Here is a 24,000-nt window from a genome sequence, read left to right on the forward strand (position 1 = left end):
TCAACATAATTCCTTGGGCATAAACAATCTTTATTAGCTGAATACAGAGTGTGCACACTGTGTGTGTGTGTGTGTGTGTGTGTGTGTGTGTGTGTGTGTGTGTGTGTGTGTGTGTGTGTGTGTGTGTGTGTGTTTGTTTGAATACAGAGTGTGCACACAGTGTGTAAACTAGGAGGCTATCTTTGAAGATGGCACAAAAATGCTGCAGCCTGTAATCACAATAACCTTTGGGCATCCAGAAAAATGTAAAGAACGGAATATAGTCATAAACCTGCTCATCCAAAACACATTTCTTTACCTTGTCTCTATGTTTAGATTGTTTCCCCTCCAATAACCCCATTCAAACCATAGATGCGATAAAGATCTGTTCTTTGGATGAGGTGTTTATAAGTAATCGGTGATTTGCTGATGTATGCAGTAGCGTCACTGTAAAATTTCCAATGTGCTCAGGTGTTCCCGAGTGTCACGGCGTTTGACGGTGTTTAATGGAGGTCAGGAGCGGCTTGAGGTGTTTTTCCACCTGACGTTTGCATTTTTCCTTATGGAAACTGGAATTTCCCAGTGGATTACTTGGTTGTACCCGTGGAGGATTGAATTGCTTCATTTATCATCCCAGTCTTTAACACTTAGTCCACTAATGCTTAAGCAAGAGCGAAGTAAGGACTCGTAATTAGTTATTAAGAAGCAATCAAAACTCATTCCGTTGCCATTATTGAAATCAAAACAAGTTTAAAAAGACAAAGGAAATAGATTTGAATGTTGTCTTGGGTAATTTGAATTATCTGCTTGGCGTTATTGGGGAAATTGAATTCCGGTTGATTGTTCACAGTGTGCAATCTTGCTGTTGAGGAAAAGAAGGAAAATGCTGGCCTATGCACATCAGACATCTGAAGTACATTGCAAAAGAACAATATGCCTGACTGCATGTTCGATTAATGCTGTCTTGGGGGTTAATTCGACTACTTTTACCTGTCTGTCAGTTAGGCACCGACATTACAATACAATAGAGGTTGAACAGTAAGGGATCAACTTGACGCTGGGGGTTTGGATGTGAATGTTTAGTATGAAAGACACCATATCCGTGTGTGTGCTTGCCTGTTGTCCTGCAGGAGTTTTGACCGTGCCGTAGAGGAGTGGAGGCAGTTCCACTGTGACATGAATGACCTGAGCCAGTGGCTGACCGACACAGAGAGGTTGCTGGCTGAGAGCACCGGCCCTGACGGACAGCTGGACCTGGAGACCGCACGGCAACACCAGGAGGTCAGAGGGGTGGGCCGATTTCTCCATGTGTGTTTTCTGTGAAAAACGGATGTGTACATTTATTTATCCAGGTAAACCACCAATAACTGATATACATAGAGCAACAATATGCCAAGTGTTTGAATTTGAAAATTGAAAACACAATTATTGCCATCCTAGTATAATTCAATTCAATTCAAGGTGTGTTTTTTGGCATGAAATACTGGAGTACACATTGTAGTAAACTAAATATAGAATATAGAGAGTTACATATTGTTTATATAAATAGGAAAATGTTCATTAGAATAATAATAAAATGTAACCGGACACATAGAGGAATGAGCTCAGCTGTTGTCTCTCAGACTGTAGCAGACAAAGTTGCAGCAGTATATCATAGTAATATGTTTTACGTTAGTGATTAAAGCAGTTGGAAGCGTCAGGCAGGAGATAATTGGATTTGATTCCCCCAGGGGAAACAGATAGGCGCTTTATAGCGTACCTAATAAACAAACACGCTGCACATCTAACTATGCATAATATGGAGCGAGGACATGGAATGAAGATTAAGATGAGAGGGAGTGAGCGAGGACGGGCCTTTAATTTGATTTGTTTGATTACCAAAGCGCCGATTTCTCTTCCCCAGCTATTAAATTCTTTGAAGGCCCGGCATTATTGTCTGACGGCACCGCCATTAACACCTTTATCAAAGCTGGAGCTGCCCTGCAGCTTAGCTAGCTCGCTCCTTCACATGCTTCTCACAGCCACTGAGAAGGAGACGAGGGATCAAGTGGATGGGAATGGAGAGATCAATTAGCTGACTCACCCTTTAGCAGGCAGACTTTACGCTCCTACTTTATGGCTTCTGTCTTGGCAAGTTAAATCTCTCTCGGTGTGAGCGCAGACTTGGCAGCTTAAATCTGGATTTGCCACACATCATGTCCCATGTGTCAATCGGAGATTTGCACGGAAAGATGGACCTGAGCCTGGGGATTTCGGCTTACGCAGTCCGATTGATCCACGATTCCACCTTTTCATCCCTTCCTCCCACTTTCTCTGGTCCCCTTATTGTAGGAGCTGGAGGAAGGCCTCGCCAGTCACCAGCCCGTCCTGGCGGTACTGACCCGCACCGGGGAGCAAATAATCGGGCAGCTGACGGCCCCCGACGGCCCCCTGCTGGAAGAGAAGCTGGAGCACCTGGGCCAGCGCTGGAGAGCAGTCAACCGTCAGGTCCTGGAAAGACAGCGCAGGTAGTGTGTCCACAGCAGCCGCATGGAAGCACATGGAAACACATGAAACACACAACACGGCAGCATGGGTGGAGTGATAAGGAGGATAGATTTTGACAGGAAGTATCACAGCGTTGCTGTATCTTGCTTAGAGAACGTTGTGGTGCTACAGTCTTAATTCAGCAGGTTAGCTCTACATCTCCATCAGTGGCACACGTTAGCTGGAACCATTGATGGTCCCCTTTCTTTATCAGCGTTTGGCAGTTAACATTATGAGCGCGGTCAATCAGTCTATAACTGTAATATAAATATCAATGTAAATGTTAGGATTAGGCATGCAACCCTGGGGAAATGGAGATTCTTATCAGTGTGCGTGCGTGCGTGCACGTATTTGTGTGTGTGTGTGCGTGCGTGTGTGTGTGTGTGCACAGGCTGGCTGCAGGGGACTCTGCCCTGTCAGACCTGATGAGGAGGAGCGGGGAGCTGGCTCTGTGGCTGGAGCAGGCAGAACATGCCAGCAGCTCACTGCCCGTCACCGCCACCGACAAGAACCTCAAAGAACTCAAGGTACAGCCCGGCCCACAACACATTCCTATTACCTCAAAGAACTCAAGGTACCGCCCGGCCTATAACACACTCCTATTACTGTGACTCAGCTCAACCTTCACGGGGGAATAGTGCTTTCTGCTCCTGCTCCACAGCTGACGGATGGTGCTATTTTTATGGTCAGCTCTGACTGTGTTTTTGTTTCCTTTTGTTCTTTGCTTTTGTTTTTCTCCCCTAATCGGATCACTACACTTAAAAGCTGCTCCCTGCATCTCAGTCACTGGCATTCTGGGTGCAAAAGCTGTCAAAACACCAGCTACAATATAACACGCACGCACGCACACACACACACACACACACACACACACACACACACACACACACACACACACACAATGCCTTTCATGTCTCTAGTTTTCAACACCGCTGCTGTGAGCAGAGGAAATACAAACGCTCAGTGTATTTGTATGTGCTACGTGAGGCAACCTGCACACAAAGTTCATTCACTGTTTGCTCTATTCCTAACCTCAGTGCTTCATTTGTCAATAGATTTGACACTAGCTAGATCACTTGTGAGGTCAAAGGTCAAATGCTTCCGTCTTTCCCGTAGGCCCTAGCAAAAGAAATGGACCTGCAGAACGAGAGCATGGGTTGGCTGAACAAGCACGCCCCTCAGATTCTGGCCAGTCCCAGCGTGAGTCCTCAGGACAGAGACCAGCATGTCGGCAGGCTGAGAGCCATCAACCTCAACTGGAGCAAGGTGAGAAGTGGCACCGCCACTACCATCCAAGTTGATCCAAGTCCAAAGTCCAACTCTGGACCACTAGAGTACTTTGAAATTGTTAATTATTCAGTATTATTTTGAGTCCCTCCCTACCTACGACTCCTTCTCTCACTCATTTCTCACTCCCTCTCTCTGCTGTAGGTGACGCGCGAGTTGCTGGACAAGGTTGGCGAGGTGGAGGGCAACCTGCAGAGCCACGGACAGTTCCAGGACAAGATGAACAGGATGACTGACTGGGTCCAGGTCACACACCAGACGCTCGCATCCAGAGGCCTGAACCCTGCCCAAGCACAGGTGCCCTTTCTGCACTCTAAATACTAACACACCTGAGCTGATTGAAAACACAGACAGAACACACACTTGCACACACGCACCCACACGCGCACACGCACACACACGCACACGCACACACACACACACACACACACACACACACACACACACACACACACGCACACACACACACACACACACACACACACACACACGTATACACTCAGTGCCTGGAATGAGTGCTTTGGTCCCGCTGTAGGTTCTGGAGACCTCTATGAAGGAGAGGAAGAGAGACCTGGAGGACCTGTTGGCTCGCTCTATTGAACTACAGAGACGGCAGCAGCTGTTGCCTCAGGAAAAGGTCCCAGTTGCCGTAGTAGCAATAATTTGATAATGCAAATTCACCCACTTAATCTATTTTGCCAGAAGTATTGTTTAATTGAAGTTTTAATTCGATTTGCCGTGATTAGCATATTATGTTAAACATGTTTTCTGTTGGTCATGTCTTGTAGCACGTGATTGACTATGTGTATATACTGTATGCGTGTGCCTTTATGCCTCCATGTGTATAGAGTAAGGTGGAACAGCTGGCGGCTGACTGGAAGGCTCTGGATGGCCGACTGAGGGAATCCCTCCAGCAGCCTGTCTCTCCATGGACACAGCATGTTGTCCTTCAGCACCAGCAACTTGGTAACTCCTTTCTCTCACTTCTGAACCTGCCACGAGCTCTGTCGTCATACTGTTGCACACAAGGATGATGACAAATCACAACGCTATCCCCAGGAAAGACCAAGCCTTTTCATTGTGGCGCTGAAAATGTGATTTTTGAGTCTTCAGCCTTCTTTGGACGTAACATTGACAGGAAACATATACACACTTACTTGAAATCCCTCAATGGTCTAATGTGGAGGGTGACAACGTGTGATGAAACGATCAATAACGGGCGAACAACAACGTCCTGATAGTATTTCAGCAAAACAAGCCGTGATGCCTCATGTATCCATTCTTCCTCTAGTTGTTATTAAGATGCCGCTGCGCCGATAGACAGCAGCTCCTCTCTCCCCCCCCCTCTAATGTCTTTCACGTGCATTGCATCATTGCCCTTTAAAGAAGCTGTGTCTATCAACATTTCAACAATACTCTCTTCCCTCCCTCCCACCCCCAGTGTCTGCGGTCCCCTCGGCGGTGCAGATGGCCAGCCTGCTGAGCGAGGACCCCCACCACCAAACCCCCCACACGCCGGACACCGTGGCGCCCACCGACCTCAACGAGACGGCCACCGAGCTGGCCAACTGGCTCCTCCTCATCACGCAGATGCTCAAGTCCAACATCGTCACCGTGGGCGACACGGACGAGATCAGGACCACCATGGGACGTCTGCAGGTGAGACCGAGGGGAGCGGAGAGGCGGGAGAGGTGGGAGGGACAGAAGTTGTGTGTGCCTTTGTATTAGTGTAGCGTATATGATGTGTTTGCACCGTTGCTATGATGATTTGAGATTTGAACGGTGTGATAACATATGAGCGTGTGTCTCTGTGGGGCTGTGTGTGTGTGTGTGTGTGTGTGTGTGTGTGTGTGTGTGTGTGTCTGCGTGCGTGCGCGCGCACACGCGTTTTGCCCTGGCAGGTGACTAAGAGTGATCTGGAGCAGCGTCACCCCCAGCTGGAGGACATTTTCACCTTGGCACAGAACATCAAAAACAAGACCTCTAACCTGGACGTTCGCACATCCATCACTGAGAAATGTATGTACAGAACAAGACATTTGCATTGATTTTTTTCCCCAGTGAACAATCGTAAAAAGCAGAGCTATCTCTGGGACAAATGGTATAAATATATTGGCTGCACAACAGACAACAGCAAGTATGTATAGTTTTCAGTATTTGTTTCAAGGTTTGAGCATTTTTGGGACTGTATTCATTTTTGTTTGGGTACGATTTGAAATTGTTTTCTTGGCTTTTCTCCTGCTTATTTGCGTTCCTGATCACATCTCTTCGCTTTTGAATTCAAAACAATTTAACCGGATCACTGTGCTCTTTCATTTTGTTTTTGTCTTTTCCGTGTATCTTCATCCATCCGTACTTCCAGTGGAGAGGGTTCGCAGCCAATGGGACAGCACGCAGCACGGCGTCGAGGCGCGGCTCAAGCAGCTGGACAACATGATTGGCCACAGCGACCAGTGGGAGGAACAGAGGCAGGAGGTGATGGACCTGATTGGCCAGAACGAGGGGCGGTTCCACAACCTGCTCCAGCAGTCCAGAGATCCTCTGACCAAACAGCTGGCCGACAACAAGGTTAGGCAAAAGTTTCACCGCTAAACTTTCTCTCAATCTCGCTCAATGCCTTTTCTTTCCTGGGACTCTGTATTCCTGTCATCATACTGCCTTAAGACAGGGAGGTACTCAAGAGAATTTGACTGCCCACTCTCCTAATAGAGAGACAGAAAAAAAATCAAGCAAATACCTTTTCCTTATATTAGAGGTCCTTTGTACACTTGTATAACTCTGCACAAGGTTGGATTGAATGAATAAATCACTTATCCACAATACGTAACACTGGACCTTAACAACCTTTTTACACCCACATCATCCATCATTTTAATTTGAGATGACGACTTGGCCAAAAGTTCCTGTACAACAGATTGTGCTTTCTCATGGAGTGATGACGCATTACAGTCACCAGACACTAGAGGGCAACTGTGTTTAACAGAATCCAGCATGCAGGCCACGCAGCTATCTGCTCCTGGTTTGTGTGGTCTTTGATAACATTGTAATGATGAGTAATTATCCAATTAAAGTGCCTGAAATGTACCTTTAGTTGACAGAATAAGAGCCTGAGTGTCACATCTGAGATGAATTGTACACTCACAGAATTTCAAACCATAGGGTCTCTTGCTTTATGAGTAATCTGGTCTTATTAAGAGACCTGCTTCATGAAATAGAGGTTAAGCAAAAAAATAATGTTCGAAGGCTTAACGGCACAATAACACATTTATTTGTCTTTATATGACCCAGGGTTTAATTTAGCGTTGTTGAGTCTAGAGAAGAGGCCATTAAAATCCTTATGGGGTGATTTGTCTTACAGAAAGCAGATACCAAGCAATAGAAAACACTGCATACAAAGAAATGAGGCAATAAAATAAGGCAGTGATGTACAGTAGCATATAGGTTTTAGTCAGTCACATGCTTTCATGATGATCCTAACAACCATCACTGTTGATTGTTTTGCAGGCGTTCCTCCAAGACCTGGGCCGAGGCCAGCCCGCCGTGGCCGCCTTCAACGAGCTGTCCAATCAGCTCCTCCGAGAGTATTCTGCTGATGACACCAGGAGGATCAAAGAGGTCACAGACAAGCACAATGGCGCCTGGAACAGCATCAACAACAGGTAGGTAACCCTAACACACACACATGCATGCACATGCACACACACACACACACACACACACACACATGCACGCACGCACACGCATCATACATCATTTGCAGGGTTCACACGGCCATGGAAAACCTACATGTATATAATATATATAATGTTTAATAGATAATATTAATAAATATTTTCTTGGAAAAGTCATGATTTTTGTTTCCCAATCGCTTCCATGTAATGTGACTATATGACTCAATAGCAACCCCCCCCCCCCCCCCCCCCCCCCCATCTACATTTCACTCGGACCACCAAAACAACAACAACAACTAAAAAAAAACATACACCCGCCCAGGTTGCCCATAAAGTAGACACGGCCTTGACTACACTAGTCAAATAGGACACACCTCTTTATATTATATTTTAATGCTTCTTGTAGCCCATTTTATATGAATATTTTGATGGAAAATTCATGTTTTATTTCAATATGATGCAGTGACTCTAAAGCACTAGCATCCAATATAAAGAGGTGTGTCCTATTTGTCCAGTCCAGTAATGATTTCTGGTATTGATTCAGAGGCGCCGCCGCACATTACATGGAAATTCTATTATGGATCTTTGAAAAGTCGTGGAAAAGTTTTGAAATGTTATCCGTGAAAATGTGTGGCAACCCTGCATCTGATAGTATCACTCATCAGGGAGCTGACGTTGCGATCGATATGTAATCGTGAAGCATCTTCTCATTGGCTGCTAGTCATATACAGAGATCTTGTGTGATTGACGACCGATGTTGATTGACAGGGCAAGTGACCGGCAGGCCCAATTAGACTGTGAACTGAAGAGTCTCCAGTCGTCTCTCAGAGAGCTGGAGGCCTTCCTCAAGTGGCTCCAGGAGGCGGAGACTACCGTCAACGTTCTGGCCGACGCCTCCCAGAGGGAGGAGCTATCTCAGGACTCCGCCCACGTCAAGGAGCTGAGAGGACAGCTGGAGGTAGGCCAGTGGACTGAGACTGAAACTCTGTGTGTGTGTGTGTGTGTGTGTGTGTGTGTGTGGTATCTGTGGACAGGTGCTAGCCTATTATCTCGGTGTCATCCTTCATTAATGCATCCTTCAGCTAGACTTTGGCTGAAGGATAGAAGGTCGGTGTGAGTGTGGTGTGTGTGTGTGTGTGTGTGTGTGTGTGTGTGTGTGTGTGTGTGTGCGTGCGTGCTATGGGTGTGTGCGTGCACACACCCATGCGTACGCTGCTGGTTAAAGATGTCTGAATGAGAAGTCAGAGAGAGTGTTTGTGCTTGTATGCATGGACTGCCTCTCATTGATCTTTGTGTTCTACACTGCTCAGGAATTCTGTGTGCGTGCGTGCGTGCACACGCATGTGTGTGTGTGTGTGTGTGTGTGTGCTCCTCCTCGCAGTAGCTTGTCATTTACCTAGACCTTCCCTCAGGGATCTGTTCACACACATTATCTTTGTCTTTATGTAACATTTTAATCCAAAATTCTCATCCCGTCCTCGTCTTGTTTGGATTATTCTCTCTCTCTCTCTCTCTGGGGTTCCCATATCGTACGCCCTCCTTCTCTCTTCCAGAAAGGGTAATTGGTTCGTTTCCTGTGCCACGCAAGCTTCCTGTTGCACTTCAGATCACAGCTTTGTCCCTGAGAAGGGAGAGAACAATGCAGCCGTGTCATACGTCTCTCTTCATAGCAAGCCTCACTGTCATAATGAGCCACTTCCTGTAGTGTTCTTCTCTCAGATGTTGCGCTGTGGTCACTTTCACTTTTTTTCAAGTAGGTCAAGGTGAAATGGTATTGAATCGCGGCATGAATGGCCACACAGTTTTCTGAGGATTCATTAACTCAGAATGGGCATGAATGGTAGAGTGCATTTATATACTGTAGTGCTTTTATCCAAAGCACTTTACAATATGCCTACATTTACCCATTCATACACTGATGAGCTACCACACAGGGTGCTAGCACAACCATCGGGTGCAATTTGGGGTTCAGTATCTTGCCCAAGGACACTTGGACATGCAGACTGGATGAGGCGGGGATCGAACCACCGACCTCTTTCATCCAAAGCAATTAGTGGACAACCTGTTCTACTTCCTGAGCCACAGAAGACGTTTGCAGACAACAAGATGTTTGCAGCTCAAAGTTGAGGCCTGGCTGACACGTGGATTTGGTTTGGGTCTGATATGATTCTGATGGCTATGGGTATATTTGCCAATAGTAATGATCTTTTTTTGCGGTATCGCTGTCAAACATAATACACCATTATAAACCCTTTCTAAATTCTAAAGGACACATACACTATGGGATTTGGTCTTGTGTGTGTGTCTCCTCATCTAGTGTGTGGTAAATTGAAGTTGTTAAAACACACACACACACACACCCCATTACGTGATCACGTCACCTGAAAGTAGAGTACGGGTGACTGACGGGTGTTGGCATAATACGTCACATATATGTCAAGTTGCTCATCTTGCTTTACGCACAATTTTTGTCTATCATTTCAATTGTTTCCATATTCAGCCCACAGATTCGCTGAGCTGTCAGGTGCTGCGACATAATACAAATTTGCCACATGAAATAATTGAAAAATGACAAATGACAAATGATTTGACGTTTGAGGCTGCAAAACTAGTGATAGGCAGGTTTTTAATCAGCATCGTGTTGCTGGAGAACATTTGACTTTTTGTTTTTTTTATATTTGTTGACAGTCGCTGGACGGTGTTTCCCATTTGCAATATCCCAAAAGTTGTCCAGAGAATCACCACGATTATACACTCACCAACTCACCAAGCACTTTATTAGGCACCTTACTAATTGGTAGTCAGCTTCCAGCTCACTGTCAACCCACCATCAAAGTGACATGTTACGTTCTGAGATGCTTCTCTGCTCTCCACAGCTGTAAAGAGGTTACTGTCGCCTGTCTGTCAGCTCCAACCAGTCTGACCATAGACCCTTCTCACGGGGGCCATTTTGTGTCGAGAAGCCAGGGTAAACACAGGTGCAAGCAAAACACTAATGAGGGTTTCCAAATCCCAATCATGGAAGTTGGAAACCCTCATTAGTGTTTTGCACGGTGGCGGATATAGCAATAATGGCTTCCAACGGAAAGGGCAAAAGTTCACTCTGTTCGAGGAGCTTTTATCAAACTCACTATGTGCTAGAGCTGTGCATCTTCACTGATCTCACGATTCGATACGATTCGATTATACAAGTCTACGATTCGATTCGATTCGATTATACGATGCATCTCGATGCATCTCCGATGCATCTCGATGCATCACGATGCATCTTAAATCGATGCATCACTTTTTCCGCAATACATGATTTATTTTTTCTCACTTTCTTTTTTCTCACTGTGTGGCTACTTTTAAAATAAAAGTGCATTTGGAATTGCATTGTATTATGATCCATAATTAAAATAAACAACTGCATGTACTTACATTCTATTTTATTTGAATATTAAAAAAAAAAAAAAAAAATCTTTTTTTTTTTTTTTTTTTTTTTTAAATACCGTAATCGATTTTTGATATTTGTTAATCGATTCAGAATCGTCCTATTAAGCATCGCGATGCATCTCTGAATCGATTATTTTCGGCAGCTCTACTATGTGCATGCGTGACTGTGGACATTACAAATGTGTGTGTGTGTGTGTGTGTGTGTGTGTGTGTGTGTGTGTGTGTGTGTGTGTTGACCGTGACAATATGGAGTGGGAGAGCACAAACGCCTAGTCCTACAAAGTCCTACAAGCTCTTGTGGAGAGCCATCAGTGCCATTTAACACAGAGCCAGCAGCACACGCTCCCATGTCTGTCCCTCTGAAGCAGAGTCAATACTCTGTGCAATGACTGAAATGGACGGTACTGTCTCCAGTTAAACCCTGTCTAAACACAGCTCTTCAACAAGCTCATCCTGATCCCCCCCTCACTGCCTCTGTGTGTGTGTGTATGTGTGTGTGTGTGCGTGTCTGTCTGTCTGTCTGTCTGTCTGTCTGTCTGTCTGTCTGTCTGTCTGTCTGTCTGTGTGTATTTGTGCACCAGGCTGTCGGCAAATAACGATTGCTGCCGGTGGCCGTGTAGGTAAGCTGCGGAAATATGAATGACTGTTGGTTTAAAGTAATGTGTGTGCCTGTTTGTGTGTTCAGATCTCCTCTCTGCCTCGGACGGACCTGGATCTCTCTCCATCTATAAGTTATATAGCGGTACTACTGTATATAAAGACAAGGCAAGCGGAGTGCTGTAGCTAATGCATCCCATAACGCTGCACTCAGCACTGCACTTAGTCCACTGCTTGTTTGTGCGTTAGCGTTATGGACCTGTTGAAACGGACTGTATGCGTAGTTGCGGCTTGGCGGGACAGGTGCTGCAGTGCTTAGTTTCCACACTGCTCTGCCCAATCTGCCAAAAATCTCGGAATCACCATCGACAACCAACTATCTTTCTCTGCCCACATTACAGCAATGGCACGTTCCTGTAGATTCTCCCTCTTTAACATTAGAAAGATCCGCCCTTTTTTAACCTCAGAAGCAACCCAAATTTTAGTCCAGGCCATGGTTTTATCTCGACTTGACTACTGCAATGTTCTTCTAGCCGGTCTCCCCTCCTCTGCAATCCAACCCCTTCAACTCATCCAGAATTCTGCTGCCCGCCTTGTTTTCAACCAACCCAAATTCTCTCACGTCACCCCCCTCCTCCATGACCTCCACTGGCTCCCCATCCTGTCACGCATCAAATTCAAAACCCTTGTCCTCACATACAGAGCTGTCCACTCAACTGCCCCCCAATACCTTCAAACCTTGGTCACGTTCCAACACGGTCACCGCTCCCTCCGCCCCTCCACTAGCGCAAGCCGTCTCGCCCCCCCCCTTGCTTCGCGGGCTCAAGGGCCGCTCTCAATCTCGCCTCTTTTCCTGTCTCGCCCCCAAATGGTGGAACGAGCTCCCCCCCTTGGTCAGGACATCCGAATCTCTCCCCATCTTCCGCAATCGGTTAAAAACCCATCTCTTTTCTCTCCATTTCACCTCCCCCTAACCTTCCCTCTCCATCACCCTTAACATGCTGCCCACGGACCTTCAACTGTCTGTTTGTTTGTTTGTTGGCTTTTATTGTATTTATCTTTTTCCTTATCTCTGCTTTCCACTATGTATGTTACATGATCTTATGGTTGTTATTTTCTGTATGTACGTCGCTTTGGAGAAAGGCGTCTGCCAAATGAAATAAAGTAAAGTAAAGTAAAGTAAAGTAAAGGGTGATGCACCGCAGCAGATATTCACCCCCCACTTCAAATAAAGACCTCTCGTGAGATTCAAGATTCAAGATTCAAGATTTTTATTGTCACTCCATGGTACAAGTACCACGTGTGAAATTCTTGTGCAGTGGACTCCGTTTACGACATAGTACAAATAGGCAACAAGCAATAAGTAATAGGCAATAAGAAATAGGCATCAATAGGCAATAAGACAGCAATAAGGCAATAAGAAATAGGCATCTATAAGCAATAAGACAAGTCGGTGGCTTATACGACAGTGGCATATTCATTGCACATAGGTGCACATGTCATGTGCATACGTTAGACGTGTTCAGACATTCCAAATTCGACGTTTTATACATACATGTGCAAATAGCATGTACCTTATTAAACATACACTTAAATTTACAATTAAACGTTAGGCACCTTATTAAACATACACTTAAATTTACAATTAAACGTTAGGCATCCGTAATAGTAGCAGCTGCAGTACGGTACGGTACGACTACTGCACTATTTGTGCATATTTAGGAGTCTCGTGGCCTGCGGGAAGAAACTGTTCCTCAAGCGATTTGTGCGTGTTTTTGGAACCCTGTATCTCCTCCCTGAGGGTAGCAGGGAGAACAGGCTGTTGTGGGGATGGTTTGTGTCTTTGATGATCTTCAGGGACCTCCTGAGGCACCGCTGGTTGTACAGCGGAAAGGGAAAGAGAGAGGTGTTTAACGGCAGGTCACATACATGTCAAGCAGGAGAGTCGTACAGAAACACATGGATAGGTTTAAATACTCACCCGGGTGTTAATAATACCTTGTGGTCAATGGCTGTGCAGGAGCCCAGGGGCCGCTTTATGATGATCTAACTGTGCACATTCCTCACAGAGATCTCCACCTATATCTCTGCTTTTATCTCAGTCCCTTTTTCCCCCTCGATGTGATCTCTCAGGTAGTCGTGTGGTTTTCCCTCTAGATGTGATCTCTCAGGTACTGTAGTCATGTGGTCCCTCTAGATGTGATCTCTCAGGTAGTCGTGTGGTTTTCCCTCTAGATGTGATCTCTCAGGTACTGTAGTCATGTGGTCCCTCTAGATGTGATCTCTCAGGTAGTCGTGTGGTTTTCCCTCTGGATGTGATCTCTCAGGTACTGTAGTCGTGTGGTTTTCCCTCTCGATGTGATCTCTCAGGTACTGTAGTCATGTGGTCCCTCTGGATGTGATCTCTCAGGTACTGTAGTCATGTGGTCCCTCTGGATGTGATCTCTCAGGTACTGTAGTCATGTGGTCCCTCTGGATGTGATCTCTCAGGTACTGTAGTCTTGTGGTTTTCCCTCTGGATGTGATCTCTCAGGTACTGTAGTCATGTGGTTTTCCCTCTCGATGTGATTTCTCAGGTACTGTAGTCATGTGGTTTTCCCTCTTGATGTGATCTCTCAGGTACTGTAGTCTTGTGGTTTTCCCTCTGGATGTGATCTCTCAGGTACTGTAGTCATGTGGTTTTCCCTCTCGATGTGATTTCTCAGGTACTGTAGTCATGTGGTTTTCCCTCTTGATGTGATTTCTCAGGTAACTGTAGTCATGTGGTCCCTCTCGATGTGATCTCTCAGGTACTGTAGTCATGTGGTCCCTCTCGATGTGATCTCTCAGGTACTGTAGTCATGTGGTCCCTCTCGATGTGATCTCTCAGGTACTGTAGCCATGTGGTCCCTCTCGATGTGATCTCTCAGGTACTGTAGTCGTGTGTTTCCGTCAGATGTATTCTCTACAGATTTAGCCATTTTCTCCGCTGCTGAATGATGCTTAAAAGCCTTTTATCTCCTCTCTTCTTTGCTCTCTTTTCTTTATCTTTTATCTTGCGTTTTCCACTCAGGCCTCTTTTCTGTAGTTCTGATTTCATCTGTTTCAGAGCTATGTATGGGGGACACACACACACACGCACCAGCACTACATAACACACACTCTCTCTCCCTCTCTCACACACACACACACACACACACACACACACACACACACACACACACACACACACACACACACGCACCAGCACTTCACAACACACCCTCACACTCATGTACTCACTCTCTCTCACTCTCTCACTCACTCACTCACTCTCACACACACACACACACACACACACACACACACACACACACACACACACACACACACACACACACACACACACACATGCATCAGCACTTAATAACGCACTCTCACACTAATTTACTCTTTCTCTCTCTCTCAATCACACATGCACCAGCACTTCATATCACACACTCATGTTCTCTCTCTCTGACTCACTCTCACACACACACACACACACACACACACACACACACACACACACACACACACACCCTCTTCCACTGTGTGCATCTCATTTGCAATCAGACTTACTCAGTCACGCTTGTGCTCTCTCTCCCTCCCCCTCTCTGTCCCTCTCTCTCCCCCCCTCTCTCCGCCCCCCCCCTCTCTGTCTCTGTCCCTCTCTCTCCCCCCCTCTCTCTGCCCCCCCCTCTCTGTCTCTGTCCCTCTCCCCCCCCCCCCTCTCTGTCCCTCTCTCTCCCCCCCTCTCTCTGCCCCTGTCCCTCTCTCTGTCCCTCTCTCTCACCCCCTCTCTGTCTCCCCCCCCTCTCTCTGTCTCTGTCCCTCTCTATCCCCCTCTCTCTCCCTCTCTCTCTCACCCGTCACCGTGTGTAATGTCATTCTCCCTGCACAACAGAGGGACCGTGTGCCGTCTGTTTCTCTTTATCTGGTCCATAAGGAGGGCATAGCGTGCATCTCGCTCCTCTCTCTCTTTCTCTCTCTCTCTTTCTCTCTCTCTCTCTTCTCACTGTGTCTCCCTCTCTCCCTTTGGATCAGTGGCAGTAAAAAGTGAGCTGCATACGACCAAGGGAAGCATCTCTCTCTCTCTTCTCGTCCAGCGCAACTCGTGCCTCTCTCTTCTCTCTCCTCTCCTCCCTGCTCTCTCTCTCCTCTTCTCCCTGCTCTCTCTCTCTCCTCTCCTCCCTGCTCGCCCGGCACTTTTCACCCTCCTCTTCGTGCGCTTATCTGTTCTGTTCTTCTTCTTGTCCTTTATCCTCGTCGCCCTCCTCTGACTCTGCGGGGGTGGCCGTCGGAAGTCCTTAGTGGTTTTTGTTCTGGTGTTCCGGCTCTGCGCTCAGTGCGCGCGTGTGAATGTCCGCGCAGGGGAGAAAGTGAGTGTCTCGTCTCGTGCTGCCCGGCTGCATCATCACACACGCGTGAGTGTGTGTGCGTGTGCTGAGGGCTGTGTGTTTGTGAGGGGGGAGACAGAGAGTGTGTGTATATGTGACGAACGCGGGGGCATGCCTCTCTGAGCGTGCGTTTGTCAGAGTGTTTTTTTCCCCTGTGTGTGTATGTGCGTGCGCATCACGTCAGCTTGGCTGGGCTCTGGGCGCCTGGCTAGCGAGAGGGAGAGAGCGCAATGAGCGGGGCAGGGCAGTGCTAGCATGCGGAGCAGGAACAGGCTGCTGCAGACCTGTGGCAGTCTGAAGATGATGGCCATGGTCCGGACCTCCCTCCAGAAAGTGGTGGTCTTCCTACACAGGCTCCAGAGGATGGCCATCTCCTCGCCGCGCTACCAGAAACTCTGCAAGGTACGTGGAGGTCCGAGAGAGAGAGGGAGAGAGAGAGAGGGAGAGAGAGAGAGAGGAGAGATGGAGTGGACTTTTTGTGTTTAGTTTAGTTTTTGCTTTCTGTGTTTTTCTGGAGGTCTTTGTGTTGGTTCTCTCTGCTCACTCAGCCTGTCTGTGAATGTGATGTTAGTTTAGAGCTCATGAAACTTCTGTCATCTCACATGTTTTGGGGTCTGTATTCAGGCGTTCTCTCTCTCTCTCTCTCTCTCTCTCTCTCTCTCTCTCTCTCTCTCTCTCAGAATGTTTTATATTGCAGGCTATACGCCAACAGATAGACACTCATTTGCTACATTAGTGTTTCCGTTTTATTTCAATCAGATTTTTGTGTCAATTTTTGAGGCTGTCCATTTATTACTGAGCCTGAGGAGTGTCAGGTTTTCTTACTCACTACTGTCCTAACTTGGTGCTCACCAAATCTCTCCGAGGGCATCATTGGCTCTTAGTTTACCCTCTATCTTTTTGTCATTTTATTCATGATCTATTATTATTCATGAACTATTCTGTCCCGGTTGTTTTGTCACCTCCACAATATTATATGTTTTGTTATACCTGACTTGGTTTGGGGCTCCTTGCACTTTTCCTGCATAACAAATAATGCACCCTAACCGTGTCCCTCTGTTGTTGTTGTTGTTGTTGTTGTGTGTGTCTGTGTGTGTGTGTGTGTGTGTGTGTGTGTGTGTGTGTATATCTATTTTATGAATTGTGAAGTGGGTTTCGATTTTACAGTGGCGTAGGGGTAAACAAACTAACAATGTAGTGTGTGTTTGTGTGGTGTATATTGTGGATGGAAGAGTGTGTGGACTGGGTACATACAGCCTGTCAGTGGTAGGAAACTTGCTGCCCTGAACGGTCAGTAGCAGGGCAGAAGGGCAGAGAGAGGAGAGCTTGTTTTGCAGTGGCTGTATCGAGCAATTAAAGTCTTCTCCTTCTTCAAGTTGCTGCTTCAACAGATGGTGGAATAACACACACAGCCAGACATGTTTCCACCACACACATTTAGTTGAAGTGTTTGGATGAAATCAGCTCTTTTTTTAGTTGCTCGTGATGATGTGTGGAATGGAACCTGTCACGGTCTATTGTCAGCTTGATCCATTTCACTTCAGAAGCAATTACTGCTGGTGGGCGGGTGGGTGGTGGACTTCTGAAGCCTCCGTCTCCAACACTGTTGATGATCAGTTTCTGTCTCTCACACTACACACCAACCATAAACACATTCACTTAGAGGGCAGAGGCAGCCAGCTGCTGGGATCTGACAGCTCTGTGTGTGTGTGTGTGTGTGTGTGTGGGTGTGGGTGTGGGTGTGGGTGTGTGTGTGGGACCAATTTCACTTGGGACCAATTTCTGATCCCAAGCAAGCTTCAATACTGCCTCAGCAAACATGCCGGCTCAACTTAATCCCTCCCTCATCATTAATCCCGCCCTCTTCTTTAGCATTCCCCTTTTTTTGTGCGTCTGTCGTTCATTTCCTTGTCTTTTGTAGCGCGTTTGTTTGTTTGAAGACCAACGGCGAAAATTAAATATTTTTCTCTCTGCATTTGCTTTCCCTTCTAGTCTCAGTGAGTACAAATCATCACAGAGAAATAAAGAAAGGAATAGAGATGACACAATGACAAGTCTCTGAAGAAATAAGGAGCGAGCGAGCGAGCATTAAACATGAATATTGTTTCCCTGCTCTCTCTCAGTCTGATCTTTGTTGCTTTGTAACTTGGTATCATCTCCCTTTGCTCTCGCGTAGCATCTCCACACTCACCACCACTGGCTCGTCGTTCATTCTAAGCTGCTCTGCATGTACACTTAAACATTCTCGCTACTCCACTCTGGAGTTGAATCGGTTATTTAGCATTCATTCAGCATCCCGAGAGGGGAGGCCTTCCTGGATTGCGTCCCTACCCGGTGGGAGGCATCCGTCATTCCACACTCGATTACCCTCCCCTGGGTTACACCAGTCATTCTGGTTTCGTTTGGCCTTCCCTTGGGCGAATCAGTAATGCCGGGCTTGTCCTGCCTCCCTGGGGTGCGCTCACTGGCCGCCAGACTGGAACAGTGACTTCCTGGTGATGGATGTGCTCTGGGCACGCCCTCTCGGGTCGAGCCATTCCTCCTGCATCAGCCTGGCTCTCTTTCTGCTTGGGGACAGTCTAGGACAGCACTGGGTCCCTCTCTTTCTGCTTGGGGACAGTATAGGACAGCACTGGGTCCCTCTCTTTCTGCTTGGGGACAGTCTAGGACAGCACTGGGTCCCTCTCTTTCTGCTTGGGGACAGTCTAGGACAGCACTGGGACCCTCTCCTTCTGCTTGGGGACAGTCTAGGACAGCACTGGGTCCCTCTCTTTCTGCTTGGGGACAGCACTGGGTCCCTCTCTTTCTGCTTGGGGACAGTCTAGGACAGCACTGGGTCCCTCTCTTTCTGCTTGGGGACAGTCTAGGACAGCACTGGGTCCCTCTCTTTCTGCTTGGGGACAGTATAGGACAGCACTGGGTCCCTCTCTTTCTGCTTGGGGACAGTCTAGGACAGCACTGGGTCCCTCTCTTTCTGCTTGGGGACAGTCTAGGACAGCACTGGGTCCCTCTCTTTCTGCTTGGGGACATTCTAGGACAGCACTGGGTCCCTCTCTTTCTGCTTGGGGACAGTCTAGGACAGCACTGGGTCCCTCTCTTTCTGCTTGGGGACAGTCTAGGACAGCACTGGGTCCCTCTCTATCTGCTTGGGGACAGTCTAGGACAGCACTGGGTCCCTCCCTTTCTGCTTGGGGACAGTCCGGGACAGCACTGGGTCCCTCCCTTTCTGCTTGGGGACAGTCTAGGACAGCACTAGATCCCTCTCTTTCTGCTTGGGGACAGTCCAGGACAGCACTAGGTCCCTCTCTTTCTGCTTGGGGACAGTCTAGGACATCACCGGGTCCCTCTCTTTCTTCTTAGGGCTAGTCTGGGACAGCACCAGGTCCCAAACACTCCACCTGACCGCTCTCTGTTTCAGAGGTTATCAAGGACCCTGAATGAGCTAGTGGTCCAGACCTATATGATTGAGTAAGGCACTAAATAACTGTATTAACTGTAGGTGAGGACATATATGTGGAGCAAAGACCAAAAATAACATTTGTATTTATTTATCATTGCTAAATAATAGAAAATACAACCATCATAGACCATATTTATACTACCTTGGAGCTGGAAAAGAATCAGCCTCTCCTCATGCCTGAAGGTCTGTAAAATATTTGGAGCTGATCTTAATTGACCAGGTGGTCAGTTCCTCTTGTCATCCAGCCCAGTCCACATGAATAATGCAGACTGACATTCCAATTAAGCCTCAAAGCGTTCTTGTCCTTTGAAAACAAATTAGTCTCTCTCACCATGTCTGGTCTCCATCATATTAGTCTCTCTCACCATGTCTGGTCTCCATCATATTAGTCTCTCTCACCATGTCTGGTCTCCATCATAGTCTCTCTCACCATGTCTGGTCTCCATCATAGTCTCTCTCACCATGTCTGGTCTCCATCATATTAGTCTCTCTCACCATGTCTGGTCTCCATCATATTAGTCTCTCTCACCATGTCTGGTCTCCATCATATTAGTCTCTCTCACCATGTCTGGTCTCCATCATATTAGTCTCTCTCACCATGTCTGGTCTCCATCATATTGGTCTCTCTCACCATGTCTGGTCTCCATCATATTAGTCTCTCTCACCATGTCTGGTCTCCATCATATTGGTCTCTCTCACCATGTCTGGTCTCCATCATATTAGTCTCTCTCACCATGTCTGGTCTCCATCATATTAGTCTCTCTCACCATGTCTGGTCTCCATCATATTAGTCTCTCTCACCATGTCTGGTCTCCATCATATTGGTCTCTCTCACCATGTCTGGTCTCCATCATATTAGTCTCTCTCACCATGTCTGGTCTCCATCATATTGGTCTCTCTCACCATGTCTGGTCTCCATCATATTGGTCTATCTCACCATGTCTGGTCTCCATCATATTAGTCTCTCTCACCATGTCTGGTCTCCATCATATTGGTCTCTCTCACCATGTCTGGTCTCCATCATATTGGTCTCTCTCACCATGTCTGGTCTCCATCATATTAGTCTCTCTCACCATGTCTGGTCTCCATCATATTAGTCTCTCTCACCATGTCTGGTCTCCATCATATTGGTCTCTCTCACCATGTCTGGTCTCCATCATATTGGTCTCTCTCACCATGTCTGGTCTCCATCATATTAGTCTCTCTCACCATGTCTGGTCTCCATCATATTAGTCTCTCTCACCATGTCTGGTCTCCATCATATTGGTCTCTCTCACCATGTCTGGTCTCCATCATATTAGTCTCTCTCACCATGTCTGGTCTCCATCATATTGGTCTCTCTCACCATGTCTGGCTGTGTCAGGCTGGAGCAGGGTGACCTCTGTGTGCCAGCCCACCGAGCCATGAATGACAGCAAGTTTAGAAATTCCACTGAGTCATAATGTCTTCTTTTAGTTTAATCATGGTTTTTCTGGATGTGCTTCTTACTGTGTGTGTGTGTGTGTGTGTGTGTGTGTGTGTGTGTGTGTGTGTGTGTTTGCGTGCGTGCGTGCGTGCGTGCGACCGTGTGCGTGCGTCCGTGTGTGCGTGTGTGTGCGTGCGTGCGACCGTGTGTGTGCGTGTGCCTGTGTGCCTGATCCCACTTTAACAGTAGTCATTATGTTGATGTATTTGCCGAGCTGCGCAGTCGTAGCAAACCGAGCCCATTTAACGAGAAATGTTTTTAGAATTGCATCTATTATTTGCCCGATAAATGGCTTTCCTCCACTTTCCCAGCCCAAAGCAATAAGGGCTAACGAGGTGCTATGCTATTAGATACATCTGTACATCTATATATACTCTGTGTTCCCTGAGGCTTTTTTCTGTGTTTGTGTTCCTACAGTGCATTATCCCTCTACATAGACTTTCACTCATTGTATGTCGATCTGATTACAGCTGACTGCCTTAAATGTAAATGTGAGATGTTATGTAGATGTTTTGTAGCAGCAGAAAGTGCCTTACAGCAGGTCTTCATCATATTATGTATGTTTGAATGTATCAATAGGTGTATCAAATGTTTCCTGTCTGTTTTGAAGAGCTGCACGGAGGCAAATTCCTATCAACCGTGTTGACATGGCAATAAAGTATTGCATGTTGAATCTTGAGATGCATAGAGAATCCATGTCATATCCTTGGCTTTCCTCTTGCTTTGTTGAGTCCTTGTGCTCTCGCTTTTTTTGGTCTCACATTCCCACTTTGCAAACTTTTAGATTCAAGATTCAAGATTGTATTGCCGCCATGTCAACAGAGTTGATAGGAATTTGCCTCAGTGCAGCTCTTAAAAGCAGACAGATAACATAGAAAACACACAGGTAATAAAAAAGAAATAAGAACAGCGAAAACAGTTATCCCATTTTCCATTCTAACTGACAGAATATGGTGAGAACCTGCTGTAAAGTGCATTCTGCTTAGAGCTGCAACTATCGATTCTTTTAGTAATCGAGTATTCTACCGAATAATCCATCGATTAATCGAGTAATCGGATAAGAACCCTTTTTGTGTTTTCAAAGGCTTATCGTAAATATACACCAAAAAATAAGATAAATCTCTTCAAATAAACAACTACATTAGTTTCTTTCTTAGAAAAAACAACATTTTGATTTTTAAATTGCATAGAACTGGCAGTGGCACCATTCATCTTTTCAACCTGACGTTTGAGTTCTTCCAGTGTACAGCAACCGTTAAATAATATGAATGAATGGCTTACTAGCTAGTTTACATCCTTCATTTACCTTACAGCTGCATGACACACACACTCTTTCTCTCTCACACATACTCACTCTCTCTTTCTCTCTCACACACCAACAGGCTAGTGTGATCACACACACACACACACAAAACGCTGTTAAATTAGCCGCTAACGTTAATGTTAGGTTGAGCTTTGTATTTCTCACAGAAAACGGTCCAAACTTCTCAGAGAGAGCGGTCGGTATTCACTAAAGCCTTCATATCTCAGGCTCTGTAGTACATAGAAACATAAAAATAAAAAGCATTTGAGAGCTTAACCCTTTGGCTTTTCGTATTATATTTGCTCTAATGTTCATTAAAAAAAATCTTAAAAATCTTTAACCCCAAAAAATAAAAAGATTCTAATGCATTTTAAGAGATGTTAATAAAGATTACGGCAAATGTAACCCTTCCAAATAAAAAGCCACGGGTTTAAGCTGTCAAATGCTTTTTATTTCATGTTGATAGCTACTATACAGGCTGAGGAAATACGTTCTGAACCCTTGACAATTACTGCAGCAACGTTATAGCGTTAGCGTTAACGTTAACGATCTCTGTTTTGCAGTCGTTGTGAAGACAGTGAAAAGCCCCGTTATCTAACAACCACAACGGCAGTGAAACAACTTATCCAGCTAACGCTAGCTAATTAAATAACGTTACCTGATGTTGTAGAAGTTGATGCCTCTCTCAACGTTACAGCTGAGGAGGTGCTGCTAACGTTAGGTGCCTGCTTCATTCACCCTCAGCCTATCTAATACGTTACAGTCTTCAGCATTTAGCTACTGTAAATATATCTTGTGTTTGACCATGCTTCCTCAAGTTTGAGGTGTTTCCCTGGCCAGCTTTGCAATTCACATCACAAATGTTGCAACCAGTGTTGTCTGAGTCTATCTTGGGAAAGTGTAGCCACATTTTCGGCTGCTCCCGTTTGTTGACGTTTCAGGTAGAGTGACGGAATGACGTAACGCGCTCTCACGTGTTGCCTTAAGGTTCCGTCGGAATTTCTATTTTACCCACTCTCTTCTATTACTCAGATGCGTGTCGAGGCGAATCATTTTGGCCTCGATCAATTTAATTATTCGAGTTATTCGAGGTACTCGAGGAATCGTGACAGCTCTAATTCTGCTACGACATTCGTTTTAAAGTGCATGTTACTTTGTGCTGCTGTTGTTTACATTCAAAGTGCATGTTACTGTGTGCTGCTGCTGTCTACATTCAAAGTACATGTTACTGTGTGCTGCTGCTGTCTACATTCAAAGTGAATGTTACTGTGTGCTGCTGCTGTCTACATTCAAAGTGCATGTTACTGTGTGCTGCTGCTGTCTACATTCAAAGTGCATGTTACTGTGTGTGTAACCTGCTCTGTCTCTGTGTGTGTAACCTGCTCTGTCTCTCTGTGTGTAACCTGCTCTGTCTCTGTGTGTAATCGCTAGCTGAGAATTGGCTGAAGGTTACACCGCTCTCCTGAGGGGTGTCCTCCTATTCTCATTACTCTGTCATTGGCTCTGTGTGTGTGTGTGTGTGTGTGTGCGTGTGCGTGCGTGCGCGCGTGCATGCCTATGTTTGTGTGTGCACGCGTGTCCAACCAGTGCCCACTTTTAGAAACAGTGCTAAGGCTCACCGCTACCCCAGGACAGGTGAGTCAGGCCTGGGCACACAGCTCAGCCGGTCTGACCTCCCTGTCCTTGAGCTCCGCTAGGGCCCTCCGGGTCATTAGCATGTGTTAGCGTTAGCACTGTGGGGCCCCAGGTGCAGACTATCCCCCCATCCCACCGCCTCCGCCTCGACACTGGCACACTCTCAAAACACACATTTTTATCTCATGCACACAGACACACACACACACTTTTTTACTCTGTCAGAACAACATATTTTCCCAAAC

At 46.4% G+C, this 24,000-nt stretch overlaps 1 protein-coding gene across 4 annotated transcripts in view; it reads left to right on the forward strand.

Annotated features, from left to right (window-relative positions):
- The window catches only part of utrn (utrophin), a 249,561-nt gene that overhangs the window by 82,743 nt on the left and 142,818 nt on the right, over positions 1–24,000 (forward strand). For 2 of the 4 annotated variants that reach the window (XM_083643533.1, XM_083643535.1), the window contains exons 43-54: positions 1,110–1,269; positions 2,311–2,486; positions 2,897–3,032; positions 3,622–3,771; positions 3,937–4,089; positions 4,328–4,429; positions 4,641–4,758; positions 5,234–5,451; positions 5,694–5,811; positions 6,155–6,360; positions 7,297–7,451; positions 8,232–8,421. In XM_083643533.1, coding sequence (XP_083499659.1) covers positions 1,110–1,269; positions 2,311–2,486; positions 2,897–3,032; positions 3,622–3,771; positions 3,937–4,089; positions 4,328–4,429; positions 4,641–4,758; positions 5,234–5,451; positions 5,694–5,811; positions 6,155–6,360; positions 7,297–7,451; positions 8,232–8,421 — 1,882 coding nt within the window. Of the gene's footprint in view, positions 1–1,109; positions 1,270–2,310; positions 2,487–2,896; positions 3,033–3,070; positions 3,080–3,621; positions 3,772–3,936; positions 4,090–4,327; positions 4,430–4,640; positions 4,759–5,233; positions 5,452–5,693; positions 5,812–6,154; positions 6,361–7,296; positions 7,452–8,231; positions 8,422–24,000 lie in introns of those variants that run through there. The other 2 variants (XM_083643534.1, XM_083643536.1) reach the window with 2 other exon arrangements.

The sequence above is a fragment of the Poromitra crassiceps genome, assembly GCF_964638095.1.
Source record: "Poromitra crassiceps genome assembly, chromosome: 9".
Classification (NCBI taxonomy): Eukaryota; Metazoa; Chordata; class Actinopteri; order Beryciformes; family Melamphaidae; genus Poromitra; species Poromitra crassiceps.